Source organism: Aethina tumida, chromosome 1 (assembly GCF_024364675.1).
Source record: "Aethina tumida isolate Nest 87 chromosome 1, icAetTumi1.1, whole genome shotgun sequence".
In the NCBI taxonomy this organism is placed as follows: domain Eukaryota; kingdom Metazoa; phylum Arthropoda; class Insecta; order Coleoptera; family Nitidulidae; genus Aethina; species Aethina tumida.
In genome coordinates this window covers 72344775-72369614 of record NC_065435.1, presented here as the reverse complement: position 1 = coordinate 72369614, position 24840 = coordinate 72344775, and the positions used below count along the sequence as shown (strand labels likewise).

The 24840-nt window shown below is 31.6% G+C and overlaps 5 protein-coding genes across 6 annotated transcripts; 4 read left to right on the top strand and 1 right to left on the bottom strand.

Moving 5' to 3' along the window:
* The first annotated feature begins 261 nt into the window (after positions 1–261).
* Positions 262–952, top strand: LOC109609283 (uncharacterized). The gene is made up of 3 exons (XM_020025925.2): positions 262–427; positions 484–636; positions 692–952. Exons 1-3 carry the CDS (start codon positions 290–292, stop codon positions 917–919), a joined length of 519 nt encoding a protein of 172 aa, XP_019881484.1. The 5' UTR covers positions 262–289; the 3' UTR covers positions 920–952.
* A 2383-nt stretch (positions 953–3335) lies between these two features.
* Positions 3336–5708, top strand: LOC109609256 (L-dopachrome tautomerase yellow-f2). The gene is made up of 6 exons (XM_020025893.2): positions 3336–3493; positions 3871–3998; positions 4385–4654; positions 4727–4931; positions 4984–5239; positions 5291–5708. The coding sequence occupies exons 1-6, from the start codon at positions 3399–3401 to the stop codon at positions 5636–5638; spliced, it is 1302 nt and encodes a 433-aa protein (XP_019881452.2). The 5' UTR covers positions 3336–3398; the 3' UTR covers positions 5639–5708.
* Positions 5709–8004: 2296 nt separating this feature from the next.
* On the top strand, positions 8005–9765 carry LOC109609250 (putative serine protease K12H4.7). The gene is made up of 6 exons (XM_020025886.2): positions 8005–8202; positions 8256–8443; positions 8493–8728; positions 8784–9209; positions 9261–9563; positions 9622–9765. Exons 1-6 carry the CDS (start codon positions 8005–8007, stop codon positions 9729–9731), a joined length of 1461 nt encoding a protein of 486 aa, XP_019881445.2. The 3' UTR covers positions 9732–9765.
* A 1389-nt stretch (positions 9766–11154) lies between these two features.
* Positions 11155–12985, top strand: LOC109609249 (putative serine protease K12H4.7). The gene is made up of 6 exons (XM_049970856.1): positions 11155–11352; positions 11410–11597; positions 11645–11880; positions 11936–12355; positions 12406–12708; positions 12762–12985. The coding sequence occupies exons 1-6, from the start codon at positions 11155–11157 to the stop codon at positions 12971–12973; spliced, it is 1557 nt and encodes a 518-aa protein (XP_049826813.1). The 3' UTR covers positions 12974–12985.
* Positions 12986–13624: 639 nt separating this feature from the next.
* LOC109609248 (lysosomal acid phosphatase-like) lies at positions 13625–15296 on the bottom strand. Of its 2 annotated transcripts, XM_049970447.1 has the most exons (6): positions 15161–15296; positions 14868–15073; positions 14720–14818; positions 14522–14669; positions 14285–14437; positions 13625–14230 (listed from the first exon to the last, which is right to left on the bottom strand). In XM_049970447.1, exons 2-6 carry the CDS (start codon positions 14952–14954, stop codon positions 13656–13658), a joined length of 1062 nt encoding a protein of 353 aa, XP_049826404.1. In that variant the 5' UTR covers positions 14955–15073; positions 15161–15296; the 3' UTR covers positions 13625–13655. The 2 variants fall into 2 exon arrangements, with proteins under 2 accessions (XP_049826404.1, XP_049826403.1); XM_049970446.1 differs by having other exon boundaries at positions 14285–14669.
* Positions 15297–24840: the final 9544 nt, after the last annotated feature.

Below are 24840 nucleotides of genomic sequence, written 5' to 3'. Positions count from 1 at the left end.
AAATAATGAGTAATACCGCTAATCTTAAATGCTTTCCAGGTAATTCCAGGCAAACAAATGATATAACTTTCCATTATCTGTTTTAAACAAAAACAAAGGAGAAGTCAAAAATATATTTGTTTCTGTATTTTTCCTATAAATCGGAAATTTAGTTAATACTGTTTTTTCGAGACTTGTTCTAGTATTTACGCTATAGATAAGAATTACCTATATAAACACCGGGTTTCAAATTGATCAAACATAATCAATTGATCATTCGTACTAATATCATCATTTCAAAACAGTGAAAATGTACTCAACATTTTTCTTTACTCTGCTAATTTCTGCCGCATTTGGCAAACAAGTGTTGGTGCAAAACGAGAAAAACGTAGCCTTGACCCTTTCAGTAAGTAATCAGGACGACCAAAAAGTGCTTCCACACAGCTTGGTAAGGAATTTTATTAAAGTTTATAGAAACACAATAAAAATTATATATTAAAAAAGGTCAATCTGACTCTTCCGGAAGAATGGCAAGGAGGGATATCAGCCTGTGCTGAAATCTGTGATGGACCAAGAACTCTGGTCGAATTGACATTGTCTGCTAATGGTGATTTCTACGACGTGTCTTTAATAAACGGTTTCAATGTTCCCATAAAGGTAAAACGAACAATCAATTCAAAGTAAACAATTCTTATTATCCATTATTTTAAAGGTAATCCCAATCGAAAGGCAAAACTGCAGGGCTGCAATATGCGGTGCTAACATCAATAAGGTCTGTCCTGAAGAAAATCAAGTTACAAATTCTTTGGGGGAAGTCGAAGCCTGTAAACATTCACCGCTCATATTCCAGACTTTGTGCCCCAGAGCCGTGATCTCCCCCGAAGACAACACCAACGTGCTAACTTGTAATGCCACCTCTTACAGGATTGTAATCTATTAGTTTAGTTAATAAAATGTTTTTATAATGATTGAATTTAATTGTTTTTTTTTTTTTTTCTTTCATCTACAGTTTTCAGTCAGTTTCTGACTTGGATTATGGTAATATTATAACGAAATGTGAATTCATGTATTTTTAAGTATTACTTCGGTGAAATGAATTCCAATTTAATTATGCAAGAGTTGATAAATTATTGACGGAATTAACAATGTTAGGTGGATGAGAACATGATTCTCCTGGGACGAGTGGTCCCAAACGCTAAGTAAAATAGTGACTCTAAGGGTCAGTAGTTTTGGGGTCTTGGAAATAATAATACAACGTGCACTGGAATGTCGTACATCTTGGTTAATTGCTCGTACGTCATGTCTGGTTATTTGCAACGCAGGTCTTAATGCTCTTAACTCTTGATAATGTACACTGCGTTGTGTTATCGCTCTCCCTTTGAATACTTGAGGGGGGACGCGGCAATAAATTGCAATATGTGCATTAGTTATTCCGCTTATTGAAATTTAGTTCAGCCCTTATCGAGTAATTAATCAGAAGAATTTGAGAATGCAATTTTATTTCTAAACTATTCCGCACACGAATTTACATTAAACGTGTTGAGTCCCAAAACTATGAATCCGTACCGGAGAATCCGTCGCCATGGAACATTTGTGTCACGTTTCGTTGCATTATTCAAGTAGCCAGTGTAAACTGGATGACCACCAATAATGTCCTTTTAACATCTGGCTATCTCGATGCTGCAATAACAATGGGACATCGTCTAACACGTGTTATAACACCCCCACGTAATGATTTATACACGCAAACAGATACACACAAACGAGCCCACCCCCAATCGATTTGTTTTGTTTATCATGATGTATTCTGCTCTATACACAGGATGTAACCAGATCAACTTAACTGAATGGTTATTAAAAAATATTTTCATCGCCAATCCAATTACGTGTCTATTTTTTTTCTGCATTTTACCATTCAAAAATGGTTTAGGAATCTAAAAATTCATTTAATTTAGACAGCCACTCTATACGTGAATGAAGTGATAAATGATTGATAAAGTTCGTGTGTATTGTGTTTAATTTTAATTTTGTGATTGGCCTCTAGAGTGTGTGAAACGGTGTGCATCGTCATCGAAAATTAAAGAACCCGTAAAAGTGCGCGACTCCGGATCGAATCAAACACGTGTGTGGTGTACGTTTCGTTCCGCTGCTCAGGCACAGATGGCGATGCCGTTCACATTTTTCAAACGCAAATATTTCCGTTATTTACTCTGTTTCACAATCGTAAATCACAATTTAATGAAAAGTGAATGACTTTTCATAATTAATAATCAACTGTTGTAATTAACACTCATTTAATTTCTTGATTTTAAGATGTATTTTTGTTGCTTTTATGAATATTAAAATCTATTTTTTAAACGCTACCTGAGATAATAATTATTGGAATGGTTGGAATATTTATAATTAATTTTATTAAGTAACACAAAAGCTTCATTTAATATAATTAATATCAATAAATAATTTAAATGTATAAATTCGTATTCATTGAAGTTGAAAATTTAATTCAAATTTGCTGATTTTTATTTATTTTGTAATATTACAATATGTGCATGTGAATTTTAATTGTACAACCTCTAGTATCTAGATTTTATTTCTAAAACTTAAATATTTATATAAAATTATACTGCTTATATATTTCTTTAATTAATTGGAAATACACAAAACTACAGTTGTAATATAATAAAAATATGTTTAAATCTAAGCCTTAAATAAATGTTAAACTTAATAATCACTACAAAATAATTTTGTTTTTTAAACATTTACAATAAAATTTGATTATGAATATAGACTTTAAATTATACATTTTTCCAATGATTAAAAACCTATTTACAAACATTTAAATACCACTAACGAGTTCTATCTTTAAATTGTATTATTATATGAGAGAATCATTTGATTATTTATATTTATTTGTATTTAAGTTGGAAATTAAATTTTCTATCAGTAATTTATAAAGTTGAAATAAATATTTAGTTTTCAAATAATCAAACCATTATATTATGATTGTATGTATAATAAACATGTGCTAAACATATTGATTGTATTGATTCGTTACAAATAAAACGAATTAAATTATTTATCGCTGCGAGACGGTGGCTATTTAAAATCTGAAAACGAGAATCCCAAGGTTAAAATCGCAATACATAGGCGCTAAACTACACATTTAATCATGAATTATGACAAAATATTAATTTTTTAGATATATTATCGCCGTCCCAAATATTATAACGCTAATTGACCCCTTATGAACTTTACCCTTTGGAAATAGAATTATTTAAAACAAACAAACAATTTATATATAAAATTATGTAAATATGTAATATCGACACCACTGACCGGCGCAGAACTCAATACAGAAACTGATTTCTTCATATTAAACCTCACAGTTCGGTAAAAGATTCTTCGATGAATGCAAGAAAATGACATTCAAAATGTGGAATCTTTTGTGTGTGTTGTTTGGCGTGTTTTTAACGGTACTTGGCAAAGGACTAAAGGAAGAGTTCACATGGACCAGGCAAGTAATATAAAAATAATTTTTTTTTACAAAATTTTATTCAAAATTTTTGAAGAATTCATTATTTCAAATATTTTGATTTGTGAACTATTTTAATAATAAAATAATGGTGACAAAATATCATTAATATCAATTTTAGTAAAGAATAATTAAAGAATCTTATTTTATGTAATGTTTATATTGCTTAATTGTTTATTAAATATTTGTTTATACTTTTTCAAGGTAGATATATGATCATGGCGTATCTAATTTACATGAAATAACAGTAATTATTTGATCATCAAGTTGAAAATACTTGTAATATTTGTTTTCGCACTACAACACAACATCTTATTAGCATAACAAAGTGTTTTAAAATATTATTTTTTTTTATATAGGTTAAGTTATGTATGGCCTGTAAAAACAAGAGGAAATTTTTATCAAAATTCCGATTTTCTATTTCCCGGAGACATTTCCAAAGGTAGTAACGAAGAAGAAATACCCGCCAGTCTGAATTATCAATATGGTAAGAAAAAAAAATTAAATTCCATACGTCAAAAAAAAAAAAGAACAAACATTTTGAATCACTGTGCATAAACGAACTGTGAGTGAAACTAAATTGGTTTCGATATGAAACTGGAAAGTAGCGTGTTTAGTTTAAAATTTGTAGGGCGCGTTGTTGACATAAACGCTGTTTAATTTTACTTCCATTTGATGTATCAACAAAAAGCTAACACGGTTAATTAAAAATTCGTTATGTGAAATGATTAAACAAAACTCCATTTTGTGAGTTTTTCGGTGCCGAAATAAAACTATTTTTACTAAAGTAAACGAATAACACAACAAATAGTTGTGCAAAACAAGTTACTACAAAAAGCAAAAAGATTAAATTGATTAAAATATTTATTTTAGAGAATAACATTCCAATGGGGGCGAACGTGTGGAAGGATCGATTGTTTATCACAGTCCCCCGAAGAAGATTGGGCGTTCCATCCACATTGAACTATGTAAGCCTAAACAGCAAAAACAAACACAATGTGCCATTAACACCGTATCCAGATTGGAAAACCAACCTGTATCCAGCGGAAAATTACGACAATAATTTTGTATCAGTATACAGAGTGGCTGTTGATCCATGTGATCGACTGTGGTTTGTAGATACAGGCTTGATAGAATTACCCGGTTAGTATTTATTCGTCTGATTAAAATGCGACGGGTTTTATTACTGATAGTTTGTTTAAAAATTACTTACAGGCAACGCCACAAGGATCAAACCCATGACGCTGTACGTCATTAATCTTATTAACGATGAAATCATACACAGGCATGTGTTTCCTGAAAGTAGTATTGCAGCAGCTACCAATTTGGCCAGTGTAACCGTTGATGTTACTAAAGAACAATGCCATGATGCCTATGCTTACATGCCTGACCTTGCAGGATATGGATTAACTGTGTTTAGGTGAATAATGCGCGAAAATGCTTTTTATTCAATTCTTTTATCGATTATTTAGTTTGAGGAAAAATAAATCCTGGAGAGTGAACCACAACTACTTCTTCTTGGAACCACTAGCTGGGGAGTTCTTTATATCTGGTCATCGTTTCCAATGGAACGATGGAGTTTTTAGTGTGGAACTTACTGAATTAAAAAATGGTTACAGGGACATGTATTTTCACTCAATGGCCGGTCATAATATGTACAAAGTGTCGACCAGATTTTTAAGAAACGAAGCACTTGCCACTCGTTCTTACAAGGAAAACGACTTCAAGGTACCAAAAGAGTATGTTATTCGCTTGTTTGCTAATGTTATTGTGTTTTAGTTGGTAGGAAACCGTGGAGAAAATTCGCAAACATCTTCAGCAGATATTCACATGGACTCGGGAATTATGTTTCTGGGTTTGGTTAATCAGAACGCTCTCGCATGTTGGAACACAGCAACTAGTCTTCATGACATCTCCTTGGTACAAAAGGATGATCGCAAAATGATTTACCCTTGTGATGTTAAAGTTTACAAAGATAAAGTGTATATGTTAACGAACACTATGCCAGAATTTTTGTACGGACAATTAGATTATAATGAGGTTAACTTCAGGATTTGGTCGAATTATGTTGACGAGGCCGTAAAAGGCACAAAGTGTAATCCACAAGGTGGCAGAGGAAGATACTAAAATATAATTTTAATTTTATTAATGACTTGAACCAATAACTATTTTATTACAATAAATTTTTACAGTTAGATCAGTTGCATTATTTCTTTCAAAGACAACAAACAAAAATCTTAATGAACGTAACAAAGATGTAGGAGTGATTTTCAATTTCCACAAGAGGACCGGGAAACCTTTAGTGGCGTAAAAGTGGGAGAAGCGGGTTCGCTCTAAAGGTCAATATTGACCTTTGAGGGTAATGAACGGCTTTAGTGTTGAATCGAGCGCCGGACCGTCCAGCTCTTAGCACTGTCAAATGTCACTACCTAATACTAAGGACAGCAAACACAGGATTTAATGGAGGCACTGTTTAATTTCTCGTGTCCACATTGTCTACGTTCTTATGCAACAACCCCACCAATTTACCAATGGTGAATTGATTATCAAACATATCTTAATCATTGATTCCTAAAATTCAAGTTTTTTCAACTACAATTCTTTTCAACCGATTCTTTCCATAACAATTGGAATTAATTGACCCTTCTGTAGTTAATGAACGAAACGGAACAAGTGTTCCGAGAGATGTAAATAATAATTATACACATTTTTACAACTCTTTCCGACGTTTAATGTAGGGCCTTTGACAGTTTATTATTAAGGGGTTACCGCTTAACCGATTTTAAAACCTAATGCACTAATTTAAATTTAAAAAGATACGCGGACGACCCTAAACGGACATATGGGAAAGGGTTGAAAAGTTTCAGGAATCGTCGTTTATTACTATTTAATTTCGGTTAATTGGCTTGAAAACGTTTGGCTTAATATTTTATATTTTAGGCCATATGTTTTTATTTTTGTCAAGGTGGGCTTGTTGTTATAGATAAATTATAGATTTTGTTTCGAGAACTTTTAATAACCATAATTAGTGACTACTCTTAGACGAGCAACACATGTGGTTAATTTGGTTATAATAACTTCTTTATGTACTTGCGTTCCACAAAATGAAAAAAATAACTTTTTTAAAAAGTATCGAAATAAATATTAAATTACAAATTCTCAATACAATATAGAGTTGGACATGTGCGTGTTAAGCCACGGCATGGTTCGAAGTGCCCGTTGCAGTAATGACATTATAATTGCATGTAAACAAATTGGGCAAAAAGCAGACGGAATGAGTGATACAGAGCGATAATTAGCCAGTTCAGTGAGACTAAAGGGTCGCACATGGGCCCAACCGGAAGCGCAGGTTAGCACGAACACCCACACATAATGCTCACTTCCTTTCCACGGTAATGGTCTGAAAGAGTGATGTCTGTCTGGGACGGACGAAACTTTGAATTATTGAGATTAAATTGTCTTTGAAATGTGTGTGTATCCAATTAGTTTGCACAGCAAAGCAATTTCAACATTTCTGAGTAATAAGCTAATTGTTGTTGAGATTTTTTTGCTTTGATTAACAAAACTGTAATCATAATCTCGATTAGTATTTGTTATCACATGTAAACATACCTGTCCCACGTTTAACATGACAATGACGAATGGAGATTTATTAGCAAAAATCTGATATTCCGAATCCAATTAACTTTGAATAACTTCACGTAGAAATCAATGGTTCGCCATGAATTTCTCACAAGATTGAAACCTATTTAAATGGGTCCGTTGTTCGTTGTGTAAGTTCGGCAGTCGTAGGTTCCCAGATCGTAGTTGTTGGACCGGAAGTGGCGATATGTCAGTCTCACCGATCGCAATTCATATTCCCTAGGTGTCAGGCTTACCACTCTCTGGCCTCTTCTCATTAAAACACTGTCCAAGCAGCCATTAGTTTCGCACGCTACAAATTGCGTTATTCGTCTTTGCCATTAGGCTATTTCTCCATTGTTATATCATTTATTTCAGGCGACCGGTTAACAGGCTCGTCCTTAGTTTAGGCATCTGTTTTCAACCACATTTCGACGTTTATGAATTAATTAAAAAATAAGTGAAATGAATATTAAATAATAATGGGCGAGGAATACACTTCAAAAACAAAACACGCATATGTACTTAAATTTATTCTAAAAATACTTTTTCACATTTATTTGTATATCAGCTCCAATTTTTGTTAAACGCTTACAACGGGGAACATAGATAACCAACTATTTTTGTATAGAATCTACTCAACATTGTTCTACATTTAAAATACATGGGGAAATACAAAAAAATTGTGTCACCCAAAATTAACCAACGCGAGTGCTAATCAATAGTTGATAATAGGATTAAATTATCTCTACTTTGTTTTTAGAAACGATTTATTGTAATCATAGAGATAAAATATATTGCCAGTTAGTGAATATTAAGGTTAGTCTTCAACCTCAGTTGCCCATTAAATTTTAATTTGTACAGGTGTTATCATGAAGTGGCTTCTTTATTTTACTATTTTGTATTTGTCGTGGCCCACAAACGGACTCAGACAATTTTTCCGTGGAAAACATGTTGGTGGAAACGTCCTTCCTCCACCTGTTTCAGTAACGTCTAGATCTGTATCCCAGAACTACTTTGACCAATTTTTAGATCACTCAGATCCAACAAATGAAAAAACATGGAAACAGGTACTAAATAATTCAAATTTACTAAACAATAACCAAATTTTATAATTTTTAAGAGATATTTTGTAAACGACGAATTCTTCGACAAAGAAAAAAGAAATGTTGCTTTCCTCTTTATTGGTGGTGAAGGTCCAGCTAATGTAAAATGGATGACATCTGGAGCTTGGATCAAATCAGCTAAAGAATACAAGGCACTATGTTTTCAAGTAGAACACAGATTCTATGGTGACAGTCAACCTTTCGAGTAAGTCTTTCTCTATCTTGTTTCCATAAGTTGCTAATAAAAATTTTAGAGAACTCTCTATTGAAAATCTGAGATACTTGACCAGTCAACAAGCTTTAGATGACCTGGCCAATTTTATCGTAGCTATGAATGAAAAACATCAACTAGCTCCGGATGTTAAATGGATTGCCTTCGGAGGTTCGTACTCTGGATCTTTGGCCGCGTGGTTAAGACAGAAATACCCTCATTTGGTTTATGGTGCTAGTTCCGCTAGTGGACCTTTACTAGCCATTGTCGACTTCCAACGTAAATATAAATTGTATAAAACTTCTTGATTATTTTACCTAAGCATAAATTTTAGAGTACTTGCAAGTAGTAGCTGATGACCTACGCGACCTCCACAGTCAAAAATGTGTTGACGTGGTCCAGGAAGGCATTAAACAACTCAGCGACAACTTAAATAATACAGACGCTAACATAGATAAACTGTTCAATTTATGTACACCCATAAAAAATAGTCTGAATAACGAGAAAGATATTGCTTACTTCTTTGAATTGATTGCGGATAATTTTGCTTATATAGCTCAGTACAACAGCGATTCCAAGGAGTTAAATGTTACATCAGTTTGTGATATTTTAACTGCTGAATCCGGAAAATCATCTTTGGAGAAATTGGCTGATGTGAATAATCTTGTTCAAGAAGGAGCTTGTTTGGATTACAAGTATGATGGAATGGTAAAAGAAATGCAAAACGGAAATAGATCATCATCTGCTGTTACTGGTGGAAGTATGTACTTTTTCAATTGTTTAATTTCGTATTACTGATTAAAATTTGCAGTGAGACAATGGTTTTACCAGACTTGTACAGAATTCGCCTTCTATCAAACATCTACACAAACACCTCCAGTATTTGGTGATCAGTTCCCAATTAAATTTTTCGTAGATTATTGTGCAGATATTTATTCACCTGAAATTGATAGGGAATATTTAGACAGAATTGTAAATAGAACAAATACAATTTACGGAGCCCAAAATATAGATGTTTCTAATGTTATTTTTGTACATGGTACAGTAGATCCTTGGTATCCATTAGGTATTTATGAAACACGTGACCAAGCTGCTCCAGCAATACTCATTAATGGTAAATTGAAGTGTTTCATTTAGTTTTTTTGTATTAAGTTGTTGTTGTTGAATTTTAGGAACGTCTCATTGTGCCAACATGTATGAAGACACAGTTTTAGACTCTTCAGAATTGGTTGCTGCAAAAGCGAAGGTTCATGAACAAATTGGAGAATGGTTAAAAAATTGAAATTAATGTATTTCAAATAAACTATTAAAGCATATTATTACTTTTATTATCTATTAAAATGTGTTTTCTCTTACTAAATATATAAACAATTTTTTATAGAAATAGAAAAAAATCTCAGTAACAACAATTCTTTATTATTTAAATTTAAATTAGATTCTTGTATTAAATAAATATAAACAATTTTTTGGTCATATAATTGAAAAAAAATAAACAAAAAAATCTTTATTAACATATAATAAATCAAATAAAGTGGGGGCGTAAGTTAGTGATATTGCTTAAAATTAAATAAATAATAATACAATGAAATTATATTGTAATCTTACTTATATGAAAAAAGTGACATTTTTTTATTTTAAATTTTTGTTATCTAAAGAAATAAATAATAAATAAGTAAATAAAAATACTCACGAACCGTTCATTCCATGTTTTACTTTTATCGCAATAAACTTGTAACTTTGTGATTAGTGGAAGTATGCCTCGTCGTAAATTATGGTGCTCTACAGACCAAAGTATGTTATATGTACCAAGATATAGAAGGACATGCCAATTAATTTATCCATTTGGAGGTGGAGGTGTTATGGTTTGAGTTGGAATCTATTTTGGAGGAAGAACAGATCTCTATATTTGTCAATAGCCAGGTGATATCTACAGGCGGGACATTATTGAGTAAATAATTATTAATTTTCATGCAGTCATTCGGGACCATTTATTTTTTCTCTACGATAATGCTCGACCATATAGACCTGTAACTGTTGAAGAAAGAAAGAAAATTTCCATGGAATCAATTATTTAGAGTTACTTCCATGCTCTCCAGACCAAAGTCCCATGAAGCATGCGCTTGGGACGAATCCGTACCACCTCCAGAAACTCTTCAATAACTTAGGATATTGTTACCACAATTATGGGAAGAAATAGCTCAAGATTATATTAGTAATTTAGTAGAGAGTATGTCCCGCAAGTGTCAATCAATAATTGATAACAATGGTGGACATACGACTATTAATGCAAAATAATATTTTTTTGTAAGTAAATATTTTATTTTTTGAATGTTTTTAGGAGAAAATATTTTTTAAATTACTATAAGTGTGTAATTTAAAAAATAAATAATCTCAAAGTTCTAATCTGTTTATAATTTATTGACAATATCCCTAACTTATGCCGTTCAATTTATATTACTTAGGAAAGTGCAACTTTATTTTTTTTTTTTTTTTTAAATAAATAAATAAAAAAATACAATATTCAAGAATTTAGGGTGTCAATATAGATATCTTAATTCTACTTATATATAAAACAATATGTATTGTTAAATGTATCTAATCTATTAATCTTGAAAATAATTATAATTTACTATTTAATAACAATATTCAATACTTTTATTACACAAATAACTCTGATTAGCCACAGCTCAGTTGTAGTTCAGAAGATGAAGTCGTTTTTGTGTATTCTGCTAACATCATTAATTTGGTATACCAGTGGCACAAAGGACTTCTTTTATGGGAGAAGAGTAGGCGGAAATTTGCCTCCACCCGATAATGTTCCAATTTCGAGAGCTATAACCACTAAATATTTTGACCAAATCTTGGACCATTTCGATCCCACCAATCAACAAACATTTAAACAGGTAATATATAGTGTACATCGTTGTATATATACATATGTATCTAATTAAATTTTATAGAAATATTTTGTAAATGAAGAATTTTCCAATAAAGAGACCAGAAACGTAGCTTTCCTATTTATTGGTGGAGAAAGTCCTGCTTCATTAAGTTGGATGAGTTCTGGATCTTGGATTAATTCAGCTACAGAATACAATGCTCTATGTTTCATGCTAGAACATAGATATTATGGTGAAAGTCAACCATTCAAGTAAGTATCTCTATTAATTGTTTTCCAAAACTAAAACGAATTTTTAGTGAACTAACTACAAAAAATTTAAAGTATTTAACCAGTCAACAAGCTATAGATGACTTAGCCACATTTATTGTAGCTATGAATAAAGAATACGCTCTAGCAAAAGATGTGAAATGGATAGTTTTTGGAGGTTCTTACGCTGGTTCTCTTGCTGCTTGGCTGAGACAAAAGTATCCTCACCTGGTTCAAGGAGCGGTTGCTTCAAGCGGTCCTTTACTAGCTATTGTAGATTTTAAAGGTATTAATATTGCGATTACACCTTATTAAATTTTATTAAACACTTGTCTGTTTAGAATACATGAAAGTTGTTGCTGACGACTTAGTGAACCTGCATAGTCAAAACTGCGCCAACACAGTACAAACCGCATTTCAACAACTGGAAAATAATTTAGGAAACTCTACAATTGATTCTTTATTTAAATTTTGTACACCTTCATCAAACAGTTTGAATAATACAATGGATATCGCAAATCTTTTTGAAGCAATAGCTTACGGTTTTGCCTCAATTGCACAGTACAACAGTCCAAGAACAGCAGTTACCATTAATTATTTGTGTGATTTGATGACAAAAAACTCAAGTCAAACTGAATTGGAGAAATTAGCGGTTGTTTCTAAAATATGGTATGGGAATAGTTGTATAGATTACCTTCATGTAAACAATGTCAAATATTTACAAAATTCTATTTTAACTGGAGCTGCAGTCTCCAGTGGAAGTAAGTAAAACAATTACAATAAGATCAAATTTTACGTATAACATTTTTAGTGAGACAGTGGATGTACCAAACTTGTACGGAATTTGCTTTCTATCAGACATCCACGCAAAATACACCAGTGTTTGGAACTCGATTTCCGATTGAAACATTCGTTCAATTATGTGCCGATGTTTATGGATCAGAGATCGATGCTGCTTACTTAGATAGAGTTGTAGCAAGAACGAACAGAATTTATGGTGGCTACAACATTAAACACACAAATGTCGTACATGTGCATGGCAGTGTTGATCCGTGGCATCCTCTTGGTATATATGAGACGACTGACGAATCTGTTTCAGCTATTTTAATCAATGGTAAGTTAATACGATACAATAATAATATAATTTTAACAATTACATTTCGAAAGGTACTTCGCACTGTTATGACATGTACGGGACCCACATTAGTGACTCTGTTGAATTAACATCTGTGCGAAAAATCGTGCATGACTTAATAGGAAGTTGGTTAACTGAACAGCCTGATCCAGAACATGACACCGCTAATATACTTAATGTTAACAAGAGTTTCATTTGCAGCGTACTTTTAATTACATTACTATTTCAAGTGGTGAATTTCTGAATAAAGTGTGCTATAATTAATTAAAACGGCACTCATTTGATCCTATGCACGTATTATAGATCGTAGTGAGTGCGAAGATTAGAACTGCGACTATAACATTTATGGTTCTAATTTTCATGTGTGTATAATTACACACCTTCATTATTTTGTCTGACATATTAGAAATTGTTTATTTATCGACATAATTGAAATCTAGTTATGGCCAGTCCATAAACATACTAATAACACATTAATTTGGTCGTTATTAGTGGATTAGACCGAATTTCAATTCTGCGTGCTGAACGAGAACGTACCTAATGATATTCATATTGGGGCAAATATAAACGTAGGCCTCCACTTTTATTTTGTCGTTTAAACATGCGGTGTAGCGGATAAATCGATATGCCAACTAACTGTAAATTTTATTACCGTAAAGTCCGCATGAGTTATTGTTTTGGGAAAACAGAACTAGTAGGTAATAATACACACGAATATTAATTAAAGTAGTTTCCTATTGAGGGTAACATAAATGTAAAATATGGATGTTCATGTTCACTTGCAAAATTGGTTTCAACTTTTTTTAGGGGTTTTTATTGTGCTGCAATTATAAGATCGTTTTGTTCACGTAACGGTTGAGCTATCGATTGGCTCTCTCATGCAATTTACACATCGTTCATTTATGATAATTTTTTATTAAATTCATTTACCACATATTTAAAACAAGAACTAACATAACCACAACACAATAAATCAAACTAGTTTTTGAAATAGCTCCTGATGTTGCTCTACATAATTCAACCAGCTTTTCTTCTTCTATAGTTACTTCAGCTAAAGCTGACTTAAATGCAGAAAGACTACAAAGTTCCTCGCAACCTTCAACTTCGATCTTTGTCACATTATCGTCCCTCTTTAAATAAACTTCAACATATTCATCCTCTCCATTCCTCCATAATTCAAAAATAACCATACTGCCAAACTCCGGACAGAATTTCTCGTGTTGTGGAGCTATTGTATATACTAGTTGGGCAATGTTCGTATCATGTGCTGAGTACATCAGCATTTTATAACTGCGATCTTTGAAACCATTTATAATTGTACGCAAAAGAGGCCCTGCGCTAAATTTTGCCACTTCTTTATTAAAAGCCTGTATATATTTACTAATGGCAGCTAGTTCGTTTAATTTGCCTGGATATACTGCTTTAGTCCACTCTGGAAGTTCCAAATTCATTTCAGATTCAATATAGAGGACTTGGTAGATGCCTCCAATATCACGCAGACCTAAAATGTCCAAAATATTACCTCAGGAATTACGTAGTACTACATAGTAGTTACTTGTAATATTAAGTTGAGTATGATTGTTAATGTAAGCGTAAAAGTCTTTGTTTTCCTCATCAATGTTTCTGACGTAGTCGGAATTATACAAATCGTCTTCTAATTCGTAGTAGTAGGGACAATTGAAAGGTTCACCCCATAGTAACTTGGCATCTATATGAATTGGAACAGGTTGGTATTGGAAATTTTTGTCCCAAATTTCATCCGAGCTTGTAACATTTTCTGGAGTGTAAATACCTGCTAAATTTGCAGCTGCTGACATTAAACATCTGTCCATATCATCGGACACAACGTATATATCTTTTCTGGAATACAGCTGTGGAAGAAAATCTTCATAACGGGCTCTCAAAAACTTTCCTAAGAGGTACTGGCGATTTTTTCCTGCCTACAACGTATTAATGTTACATTTAAATCTTTAAAAAAAGTAGTGCTTACATAGGTGAGTTCTCCAGCTTCAGTTTCATTGTAAAGTATATCGTTATATGGATCTAAAGGATAAGTATATGTAGCTGTCCTATCTCCATGCCTAAAAACCTGTAGAACAATATAAAATATATGTATAATTTATAAAATATTTATTTACCACAGAAACCGTTACTAGTTCCCTTTTCTGCATAGATAACCCGAAAATGGCAGACACAATTGTAAATTTAAATAAGTAATTAATCATTTTATTACAGCAATTAATACACTTTAATCCAACAATGTTGAGTACTAGACGAGATATCAAAGGCTACTGCTTCGTAACTCACAACGCCATTTATATTTTTATATTAATTTAAAGTAAATCTAAAAATAGCAATTTATTGATTTTGTCGAGAATTCATTAGTAATTAATTTTATCTTTACGAGTTCTTAATTGATTTGTATACTTACTGGTTTTAATTTTATTATCGTCTTGATATTCCGAAGTTTAATTATTCACGTGTAAAGCAGTAGTGTGTGACAAATATTACAAAGAATGTTGAAATTCTTCATAACGCATGTTTTTAATATTTTTACTTATATAAACTTAAAAATAGAAATGTATGGTAATGATATTGTTAGGTTAGTCAGTTTTTACTGTTATACTTGTTATCTTATCTTTATCTGAAGTGTTTATTTACATTTATATATTTTATTCTAAAAATTGTAAAAGAAAAGATACTCATAAAGCAAAGAAAAACATTCGAAAGTACGTTGTGAATTCGAACACATTTATCCGTTTGATTCATTGTTTCGGGCTGGCATAAGGAATAGTTCGATCCGTTTTGGTGTTGTCCACTCTTGATGAAAAAGCCCGCCTGATCGGTTCAATCGCGGACTAAAAACAAAACGAAAAGAGTGGAATACAAATAGATACCGCGGCCAGAGAATACCGGTGGTGTTGCAAAGCATGTAAACACACGAAAATCCAGAGGGATTTGAATAAAATTGAACACAATTTAGCTTGGACTAGGAAACAAACCAGTGCGGTGCCTACAGAAAGTTTTTCTCAATTGTTTCATTATGCCACCAGCACATTTTATTATTAATAGAAAAGTTTAACTGTTAAAGGCTCAATGATGGAACACAATGGAGCAGTTGCATGAAATAAAGTTGAAGAAATCGAATAGAAAAAATTGTTTGGAAACTCAAGCACCGTTTGGAGATCAGTTGCGCGATTAACCGGGAATCAAAGCCTCACACCGTCAGTCGACATTAGCGGCGGTATGTAGGTAGAAGGGGTGGGGCCGTAACCCCCACATGCCCCCGCACTGTCGGCGGGGGGTTGGAGGCGTCGGCTCCCCCCTGCGGTGGGTAACTGGCCAGGCTGCCCTCATTAGCGTGTAAAACTCGGCTTGGGTACAGTTTTATCATATGTTCCACACGGGAGAATGGCATAATCTGTTTCAGATTGAAACGCACATCGAAAGGACGGCGTCGCGTTGTTTTAATTGAATCGGCTTCGGGTTGAAAGGGCATCCGTAATTAATTATGATGAAGTAGTATAATTGGTTCGTGTAATGCGTGCTCGCTGGTATTTGGCAGTTTTTGGTTAACGTTAATCGAGCCTTTGTATCCGTTCAAACACAAATCAAATTATTTGTCAGAAAATTTTATTACACATATACACACATATTAGTTAGTATTTGGAAGAAAGAGGCTTTTAGAAAAAACCTCCAATGCAGGTATGGCAAACAGAAAAGTGCGTAATGGTCCCATGAGAATGGAAACTGGTGGATCCATTGGAGATTTTTCGCATTCGAACGGATTGGTCAGATAAATATTATTTCGATGGGATGCACCAGCATCTGGCTGATTCCGGTTGCAAAAGTCCAGTTGTCCGTGCTGATAAATCCGTCACTGGCTATGCCAACTGGATTTTGTCTGACCCCTTTTATTCGAAATGAACATGTTTTTGTTTTTCCTCGTGGTTCTTTTTGTTTTTGGTTGTCGGTCGTTATCGATGTTTTTAGTGGAATTGCATGTATGATTAATAATGTATGTGTCGATCGGCCTGTGTGTGTTTGTGTGTATAGATATTTTCCGCAGAAGTTTAGTGTGATTTTGTGTTATTTTAGTTTTATTTGTACACATCCAGGGCTCTTTTCGCTTGACAAGGATGATTTTATTCTGACACTTGTCTCGCATCAATTAGAACCATCAATTTTTGTTTCCATTTTCTATTTTGTTCATTTCCCTTGAACATTGTGTGTTTAAAGATTCTGAATAAACATTAACGAGAATATATCAAAAACAATTCACTTTATAATCTCATATACACTAATGTAAAACATTGAAAAGTCCCGGTATAGACTCTTTGCGGACAACAATGTTTGAGACGACGTCAGAATCTGACGTCATTTATTAGGTAGACTAATATGCAATAAGATATTCAATTTTAATTGACGGTAGTTTAAAATGGCAATAAATCTCGGTTGCGATTTTATTGCGCCCATAAAACAGAAATCAATCTCGCCCATATAAATCGAATATTCATTAAACAGTTTACTGTACGATATCCGATCACCATAAAACTGTCTTGATCTTATTCAATTCCGGTCTTAGACCCGGGAACCGGAATAAAACACAGCACGTGAATGCATAGTCTGCTAAAATCATCTCATATATCGCCGTGGCAATCTTGATCCCGAGCTTTTGGCTTACCAGAAATCGCGCCTGCAATGGATTTCCTCCTCCTACTTTTGCACGGGAACTATCTGCCTGTTTTAGTGGCGGCGACGCGATATACTGCCTCTTTTGTTGTCCTGTGCTTACACCGGGACCACCGGAAATTTCAATATTCATCCGAAGTTTTACTGGCAAACACTCATTATACTTAAAGGTTTTGTTTTTAATTAAATAATTAATTTTAAATTGTTTATTTCAAAACTAGTATTTTATTTATTTCAAACAGATTTTGCATATTTAATTATTTTAGAAGGAAAATAATTGCAATATTATTGATATTTATTGTCACATTTATACTAAAACTAGCATTATTTCTTTTTTGTACTATTTCAATTTGTTAATTATTTAAGTTTATGATATAATTTTCATTAATTTTTTAGAATAATATTTTGTCATCATTTTTCGTTTGCGTAGACTTTAATAAAAAACAATTGATATTTGTCGACACATTTATGTCTTGATAATTGTGGGATCCTGTATGTTATCTCAAATAGACACATAGTTGTTTTTATATATAAGATATAGTAAACAATCGCCCCACATTTAAAAAAATCCTATCAAAGTAAATAGCAAATTGTTTCTATTAATTTTTATATATGGTTTGTGTATAATCGTTTTTATAAGTGGTTTAGTTTTTTTAATGTCGAATATATCATTCAAATTCTGGTAAATTAAAAACGGGTTAAACTATCGCCATTTCAATCAATTTCATTTTCGTTTTAATTTTCGTATATTGTTAATATGCAACACAAAATGTCGTGATGAGTGTTCTCAGGCTGTTTTGTTAGTGAAGAAAGTTGGAGTTTCCCCAGGACAGCCAAAAGGTTTGGTGTTTCCTGAATTTCCCAGTACCCACCAAAAAACCAAAACAGGACAGATATCGTATCCTGTGGACACTTCTGTCCAAGATCGTTTTTTGAGACTTTCAACTTCAAGACAACGGTTTATAACCACACACAAAACTTACTAAATACCACCTGAAATAATGTCATCCTTTATGCTGAGCGTTACATTTTGGACATTCACTCTGTTCATGTGGTCCAATATAATCTTATTTGTATCGAAATTGATACTACGGTCTGGCCAGCCCATAGTCCAAACCTTCACCTCATCGAATATATCTAAAGCATGTCTGGGAGACGTTTAAGAGACCATCCAATGCATCAAAAGAAATTGGAGGAAGTGAATCGCCTTCTTGTCTTAACTTAAATAAGATAATATGGATCAAAATTAAATGTTGAGTATGAACAAACGGTGCGAGGCTGCAATTCAAATAGAAATGGAAATACTCATTATTAAATAAAATTCATTAATTTATTTAAAAATCGAGTTTTCCTAATTTTAATTTTTTATTTTAATTAAATTATTTTTAAGCTTCTTTTAGGATAATTCGAAAGGAAACATATTTTTATGTAGAAATATGAATAGTTTATACCACCCATTTCCCATTTTTAGAAAAAAAGTCATAATGATCACTTATTACTGTTGTGGTACGTTAATTTATTTGAGAAATGTATGAGAAATCGTTACAAATTCAGAAAATCTTATAGTTATATAAGAAGTAGTTGCAGTATGTATTAAATAAATTTTGTTTTTTTTATTAAAATTAAGATAAAGAAGTATAAAAAACTAAAATTTAATTTGTTTATTTTTTACTTAATTTCTCTTAAAGTTGAATATTCAACTTCTAGTTTTATTTTAATCAACGCATTCGCCATTATTTGAAAAATGTAAAAGCGTATAAAATTCATTAATTTAGAATTTCAATAATGGTCGAGAATTTTATTTGCAGTTCATTTTGTGGGAATTTTAATTAAGCTATATCAATTTTTAATAATGGCGAATTTAAATTGTGTTTAGTTTAATAGACAACAATCTGATAAAATAATTGAGACTATTTTTTTTAATAATAAGTGTACTTTGTGATTAGATGTGTTTATATAATACATGTGTATTTGATTAATACTTTTATAAAGTATTATATTTTATAAAAACATTAATTATTAAAAATTGTTTTAATTTAAAATTTAATATTATTTTTGTTACAATGTTTATATTAAGAGTTTTTTTTTTTAAATATTAATGAATCATTGAAATTTTGAATATATATATATAAATTTAATAATACATTTATTTCACTTATATTGATAGGTATATTTTACCTAAATAAAAATTATTTATGGTCATAAAAACATACAAACACCAGTTTCATCCTTTTGACAAAACTGTTCACTAATATGTTCCCATTATGTCTTAGAAATATGTTTCCATGCCGCAATATTTGGTATTCTAATGTAACAGTCGAAAAAGCGTGTCAACAGACCACCCAAAAATCTGAAAATCACTTGCTTCATTACCCTAATCTATATCATAAGGCAACATTTGAATAGATAATCCCGATTCTCTATGCCCTTCACTATGTGCGCCCAAAACTAAACCGGGCACAATGGACGCAAAATTAAAATAAGCAACAAAATCAAATATGAATACAGGCTTAAGTAAATATTGGACGCATTTTCCGCTGCTTGTGTTACGAATACAAATGTTTACTTGCTTAAACAATATTGAAACAGATTTTTATTTCGGTCCGGACTTAAGATAGACGGTGAGTTGTTTGCGTTTATTGTGAGACCCAAGTCACAGTCTTACGGTTGTTGTTTAGGGGTCCACAGTAGCGTTCGCATTATAAAAGACTAGGCCGCAAACCATTTAGTTTCGGTATGGTCGGTTATCATTGTTGTTGACGCAAGACGTTTTCGACCTTATTGTCAAGGGGGTTAAGGTAGAAATTCGGCGGTCGAGAATTTATGTCGGTTGTCTTTTAAGTCGGTGCGTTGTAAAATTTCAAAGTGTCGGTACTGTATAAAATTTTACTAGCTTATAAAACAATATAAAATGGCCACAAGGATGGTTAAATATATAACTGAATTTTGAAATTTTTATAATTTTATTAGGTGAAAGGTAAAATTTTATAGGGTAAACCGTATGTAAAATGTCATAAAAATTGTAGAAAGTTAAGGCTTGAATTTATGGTTATAAGTTGCTCAAGTAAATGTTATTTAATATAGACTTGAATTTATATTTTTATTTATACAGTTTTATCATATACAATCAATCCACTTTAAATTTTAATTACTAGTAAAATTTATTTTCTTTGTATCAATTTTAATTTTATCATTATTTTATGTATGTGTGAAAAAATTTGTTCTAAATATAGAACATAATTCATTTTAAATTAATAAAAATATTGAATAACTTTTATTCTTAATTAAAAATTATGATTCACACACTTCTACACAAAATATTAATTATAATATTGAAATAAAAATTAAAACATTCTTAAATTGTAGATAAAATCATTATTTACCCATTAATTATTTCCATAAATATAAAATTACACAAAAATATTTCCTTATTCAAATAAACACATATTTTTAAATTTGGACGTTTGTTTTCATTTATTCATAGTTTTATTTTTCAAACGAATATATTCCATTCATTTGAAATTATATTTAATTAATTTATGTATTATAATGGAATATTTATAATACAATATATTATTCATTAATATATTGAATTAAAATTAGTGATAGTAAGCGTATTATTAAATTTTAGATAAAATCATTATTTTCTCGTAAATTACTACTAAATATAACAGATTACAAAAAAATGTAATAACATGCATTAATATTAAAATTCATCATTGAGTGTACAGATATTAGATTAATGATGCATATTTAGTAATGATTAATTTAATTTTCAAATAACATGACAAATTTTTTGTACAATATAAAAATCAACAGCTAATAAAATTTTAAATCGGCTTCAAAACACATAATATATCATGATACTATGGAATCCAGAAAAAATGTCATCGTTAAGAAAAACGTTAGAGCTCACTCCTTAAAGCCAATTGAAAAAAATAAAGCAGTTTACTTTACAGAATAGAAGAACTACCGATTACAAATCGTCAAATATATTATCCCAGTTTCACAACGACAATGGTTGCGCTTAAGGACACTTAAGGATGAATAGATTATTTAGAAAATAGAGTCGCAAACATAGAAATTCGGCATGTCATGCGGAAAAAGTAAAGAGGGTTGGTATGTTTACGTTTCTTTATTTTATTTTTATTTGATTGACGAAGTGGAAAAATGTTTTTATGTGCCGGTGGACGTGTGCCTGCGCCGAAAGATGCACGGCACCTTTTTTTTTTCAACCGAATTTGCTGGGATTCGTTAAATTAATGGGCTACCCCTAAACCCACATGGTTTTTTAGAAATGCGACCCGAGGTTTAGGCGGGATTTGTGTAATTAGCCGAGGAAAATTTTATTACGAACAACACGAGAACTTTGTCACGATGTTTTTATTTATTTATTTAGTAACTGTTATTTTATCAAAATTAAGCTTTTTGCTGTTTTTTTTTTGACAAATATCAAAACACGAGATGATTCATGTAGTTTATGGGTTGAACCTCCCTGTGGGAACGACATACTTAACGTCAAAAATTATTACATGTATCCGTCCCAAACAGTACACACACATCGATGTTCCTTACGTAAGATAGAGGGGACGTCTCCTCGCATCAGCCTGCATAAAGAACTATGGAATTATACGAGATGAAGTAGCAAGATAAAATAGTGATTGCTACCGAATCAGCGGTTCTGAAACGGTCAAATCGAGCAAAGCCAATTCCGCTTTTTCAAATGCTAATCTGTTTTATTAAGGATAAACAATATTTTTGTTAAAATTATTATATCATTTTATAAATTAAGTATTTTCGTGTTTTCTTTATACATACATATTTTTGTTTCTTTTTAAAACTTTTTTAAAAATATGTCGTTATGTATTAATTTTTTTGCTTTATAATTTTTCGTAAAAATTTTCAGTGTAACATTCAAAAACAGTTATATTTTAGTATTTTACAATTATTAAAAAAATTTTAATTTTTTAAGATTCTTTAGACGTCAATTTTAATTTTATTATTTACTATATTCTAATAATTGCTAAATGTGTATTATAATATCTTGTAAATGAAAATTAACATTTTATCTATTTTTTAAGTTTTAGCTAAAAGTTAAATTGACTTTTTTAAACTATTTTGTATACTGAGGTCTTAAAAAGTACCCCTTTAATAACTTTTGAATAGAATAAGGTATGTGTCTCGAACAAAAATCATGTTGTTGTTGTACCAAAATGAGCACAATTAACTATTTTTTTTTAATTGAAAGAGTGGTCATGTAATATATCATTTGAAAAGTATTAAATAAAATCAGATGAGTAGTTACATAGTTATGAGAGATTAATTTAATGCCCCATACTATTAAACTATTGAGTGTCATAATTAAAAAAAATCGAAAATAGATATTCAGTTGCAGTATCGAGCCTTCTTCTGAATTATTAGATATATTTATAATAAATATAAGGGAGGGATCTAACTGTATTGTATTAACATGTCAAATTGATAAAATAAAAAAATCTAATTTAAATATTTTATATTATGAATATTTTATGTGTATTTAAATTTATATCTTCGACATTTTTAAATATTTTATAATCTGTATTAAATCTTTTTTAAGATCCATTTATCATATGTGGTTTAACATTGTAAAAATACGATATAATAAGGGTCATGTTCCTTAGAATTCGATAAAGTAAGCGCCAGAACAAACTTATTCATTGCAGAAATTTACCAGTCGAAACTGATTATTGCTTCTACAACTTTACACGAACTAAAACCTTCAGCGACTAAACCATTTTCTGTCGTCACTTGATTCCAAAAGAATATGTCTTAAGTTTTTCTGGATTAACCGCGATTACATGTTACAAACATTTTTCATAAATAATAAAATATCTATCTAATTAAAATATTTTATATTCATTTCTGTAAAGTATTTCAAAAAATGTTTCATTTCAATATTTTTTTATTATGAATCCATCAGTAAAAGTATCTATATAAATTTATGACAAACCAATGCCGCTGATAAAATCGGCTTCGTCCGATGAAGGAACATTTCAACTTCCGGCAGTTTAGTGGATCCGGCGTCGCGACCTTAAAAATCTCTGGTACACCAAAATGAATCGGCTCCCATATGATTTGATTCGCAATCTTCGGAATCAATGAAGGGTGACACGGCGGTACTTTACAGAAAGAGCTACCGCACTGGTGTGCCGCGTATATAGATATCTCTGCAAAGCGGAAGGCCGCATTGTTACGCTAAACTGCCGTCTTATCTACACATTTATCAGGGGCACATCCCTCCCAGTCTCATGGTTCACATTGCGAATCAGTGATTCCAAACATCTACACTCCAGTGCAACTACCTGCTGTTCTATTAGATCGAACTGTGTTTTATCAGATATTGTATTATTGTTTGCAAGTGGATTTACCGTCTTCATTATTATTGTGGGCTTACGAAGGATTATAAGCCAAGACAACTATGACAATGGATATCACAAAATTGTACTGTGCCTAAAATATTTCGATTAATACTAATTTGTTAGAAAGATATACATTATTGTATTTAACCAACCAGTTTCCACATTGTGAAATCTCACAGAAATTGACAAATCCACGCGATTGTTTTGTTTATATTTCAATTTTGCCAATGCAATAAGCCGAATAAAATTGCCACAACAGCCTTAAACTTGAGTATTAAATGTAACTTTTACTTGATACCTCGAATGTTTTAGCAATTACAGTAAAAGCTCTTTATTCGCGGGGTATATGTTCTGTAAATATGCCGCGAATACAGAAACCGTGAATATGGAATGGTAATTTATATAGGATTATAGGAGATACGTTCCTAGGTGACAAAATAAAGAATAAATTTATAAAAATAATCAATTTAATTGAGGTTTTTAACCATACTGATTAATTATTATCTTCAGGCTTAGATAATGGCTTAAAGAATTTTGTAATTTTTTCTTGCTTGACAGTTTTTAGAAACTCTTCCAATTCAGATTGATATTCAGCAGAAGCATTACCAATTTTCCTCTTAAAAATAAGAGTTTGTTCCATACACGGATCAATTTTCATTTCGATCCATAATGATAACGCCACTTCCGTTTTTTCTATTATGGATTACGAACAATTTTAGCTGAGAGTGAAGTTGAAGCTACAAACGACCTTATTTTATCTTCGGATTTTTTTATTGATCAATTACTCGATCACCATTTTTGTAACGAATGGAGGAATGAAACTATAAATGCATATGCAATGCAGCTCTTACCAAAGGATGGAACTGTTTGTTTGAATTCTCATAAACAACCGAACGCGGCGAAGGCGGCTTATGTCAAAGGCCGAAAAAATACAGCATCTATATTATTTAAAAACATACTTTTGGCATAGTTGTAATAAGGTCTATTTTACATTTTTATTAGTCCATTTGACGGTGCGTTT

What these genes read in the sequence shown, in the direction of transcription:
- LOC109609283 (XM_020025925.2), top strand. Translation starts at nt 290, where the DNA reads ATGTACTCAACATTTTTCTTTACTCTGCTAATTTCTGCCGCATTTGGC. An exon ending in AAGTGCTTCCACACAGCTTG is followed by an intron (nt 428 to 483) that starts GTAAGGAATTTT and finishes ATATTAAAAAAG; the next exon opens with GTCAATCTGACTCTTCCGGA. An exon ending in GTTTCAATGTTCCCATAAAG is followed by an intron (nt 637 to 691) that starts GTAAAACGAACA and finishes ATTATTTTAAAG; the next exon opens with GTAATCCCAATCGAAAGGCA.
- LOC109609256 (XM_020025893.2), top strand. Translation starts at nt 3,399, where the DNA reads ATGACATTCAAAATGTGGAATCTTTTGTGTGTGTTGTTTGGCGTGTTT. An exon ending in GAAGAGTTCACATGGACCAG is followed by an intron (nt 3,494 to 3,870) that starts GCAAGTAATATA and finishes TTTTTTATATAG; the next exon opens with GTTAAGTTATGTATGGCCTG. An exon ending in AGGCTTGATAGAATTACCCG is followed by an intron (nt 4,655 to 4,726) that starts GTTAGTATTTAT and finishes AATTACTTACAG; the next exon opens with GCAACGCCACAAGGATCAAA.
- LOC109609250 (XM_020025886.2), top strand. Translation starts at nt 8,005, where the DNA reads ATGAAGTGGCTTCTTTATTTTACTATTTTGTATTTGTCGTGGCCCACA. An exon ending in AGCCATTGTCGACTTCCAAC is followed by an intron (nt 8,729 to 8,783) that starts GTAAATATAAAT and finishes CATAAATTTTAG; the next exon opens with AGTACTTGCAAGTAGTAGCT. An exon ending in TCCAGCAATACTCATTAATG is followed by an intron (nt 9,564 to 9,621) that starts GTAAATTGAAGT and finishes GTTGAATTTTAG; the next exon opens with GAACGTCTCATTGTGCCAAC.
- LOC109609249 (XM_049970856.1), top strand. Translation starts at nt 11,155, where the DNA reads ATGAAGTCGTTTTTGTGTATTCTGCTAACATCATTAATTTGGTATACC. An exon ending in GGTGAAAGTCAACCATTCAA is followed by an intron (nt 11,598 to 11,644) that starts GTAAGTATCTCT and finishes ACGAATTTTTAG; the next exon opens with TGAACTAACTACAAAAAATT. An exon ending in TTCAGCTATTTTAATCAATG is followed by an intron (nt 12,709 to 12,761) that starts GTAAGTTAATAC and finishes ACATTTCGAAAG; the next exon opens with GTACTTCGCACTGTTATGAC.
- LOC109609248 (XM_049970446.1), bottom strand. Translation starts at nt 14,954, where the DNA reads ATGATTAATTACTTATTTAAATTTACAATTGTGTCTGCCATTTTCGGG. An exon ending in AACTAGTAACGGTTTCTGTG is followed by an intron (nt 14,819 to 14,867) that starts GTAAATAAATAT and finishes ATTGTTCTACAG; the next exon opens with GTTTTTAGGCATGGAGATAG. An exon ending in TACTCAACTTAATATTACAA is followed by an intron (nt 14,231 to 14,284) that starts GTAACTACTATG and finishes TGGACATTTTAG; the next exon opens with GTCTGCGTGATATTGGAGGC.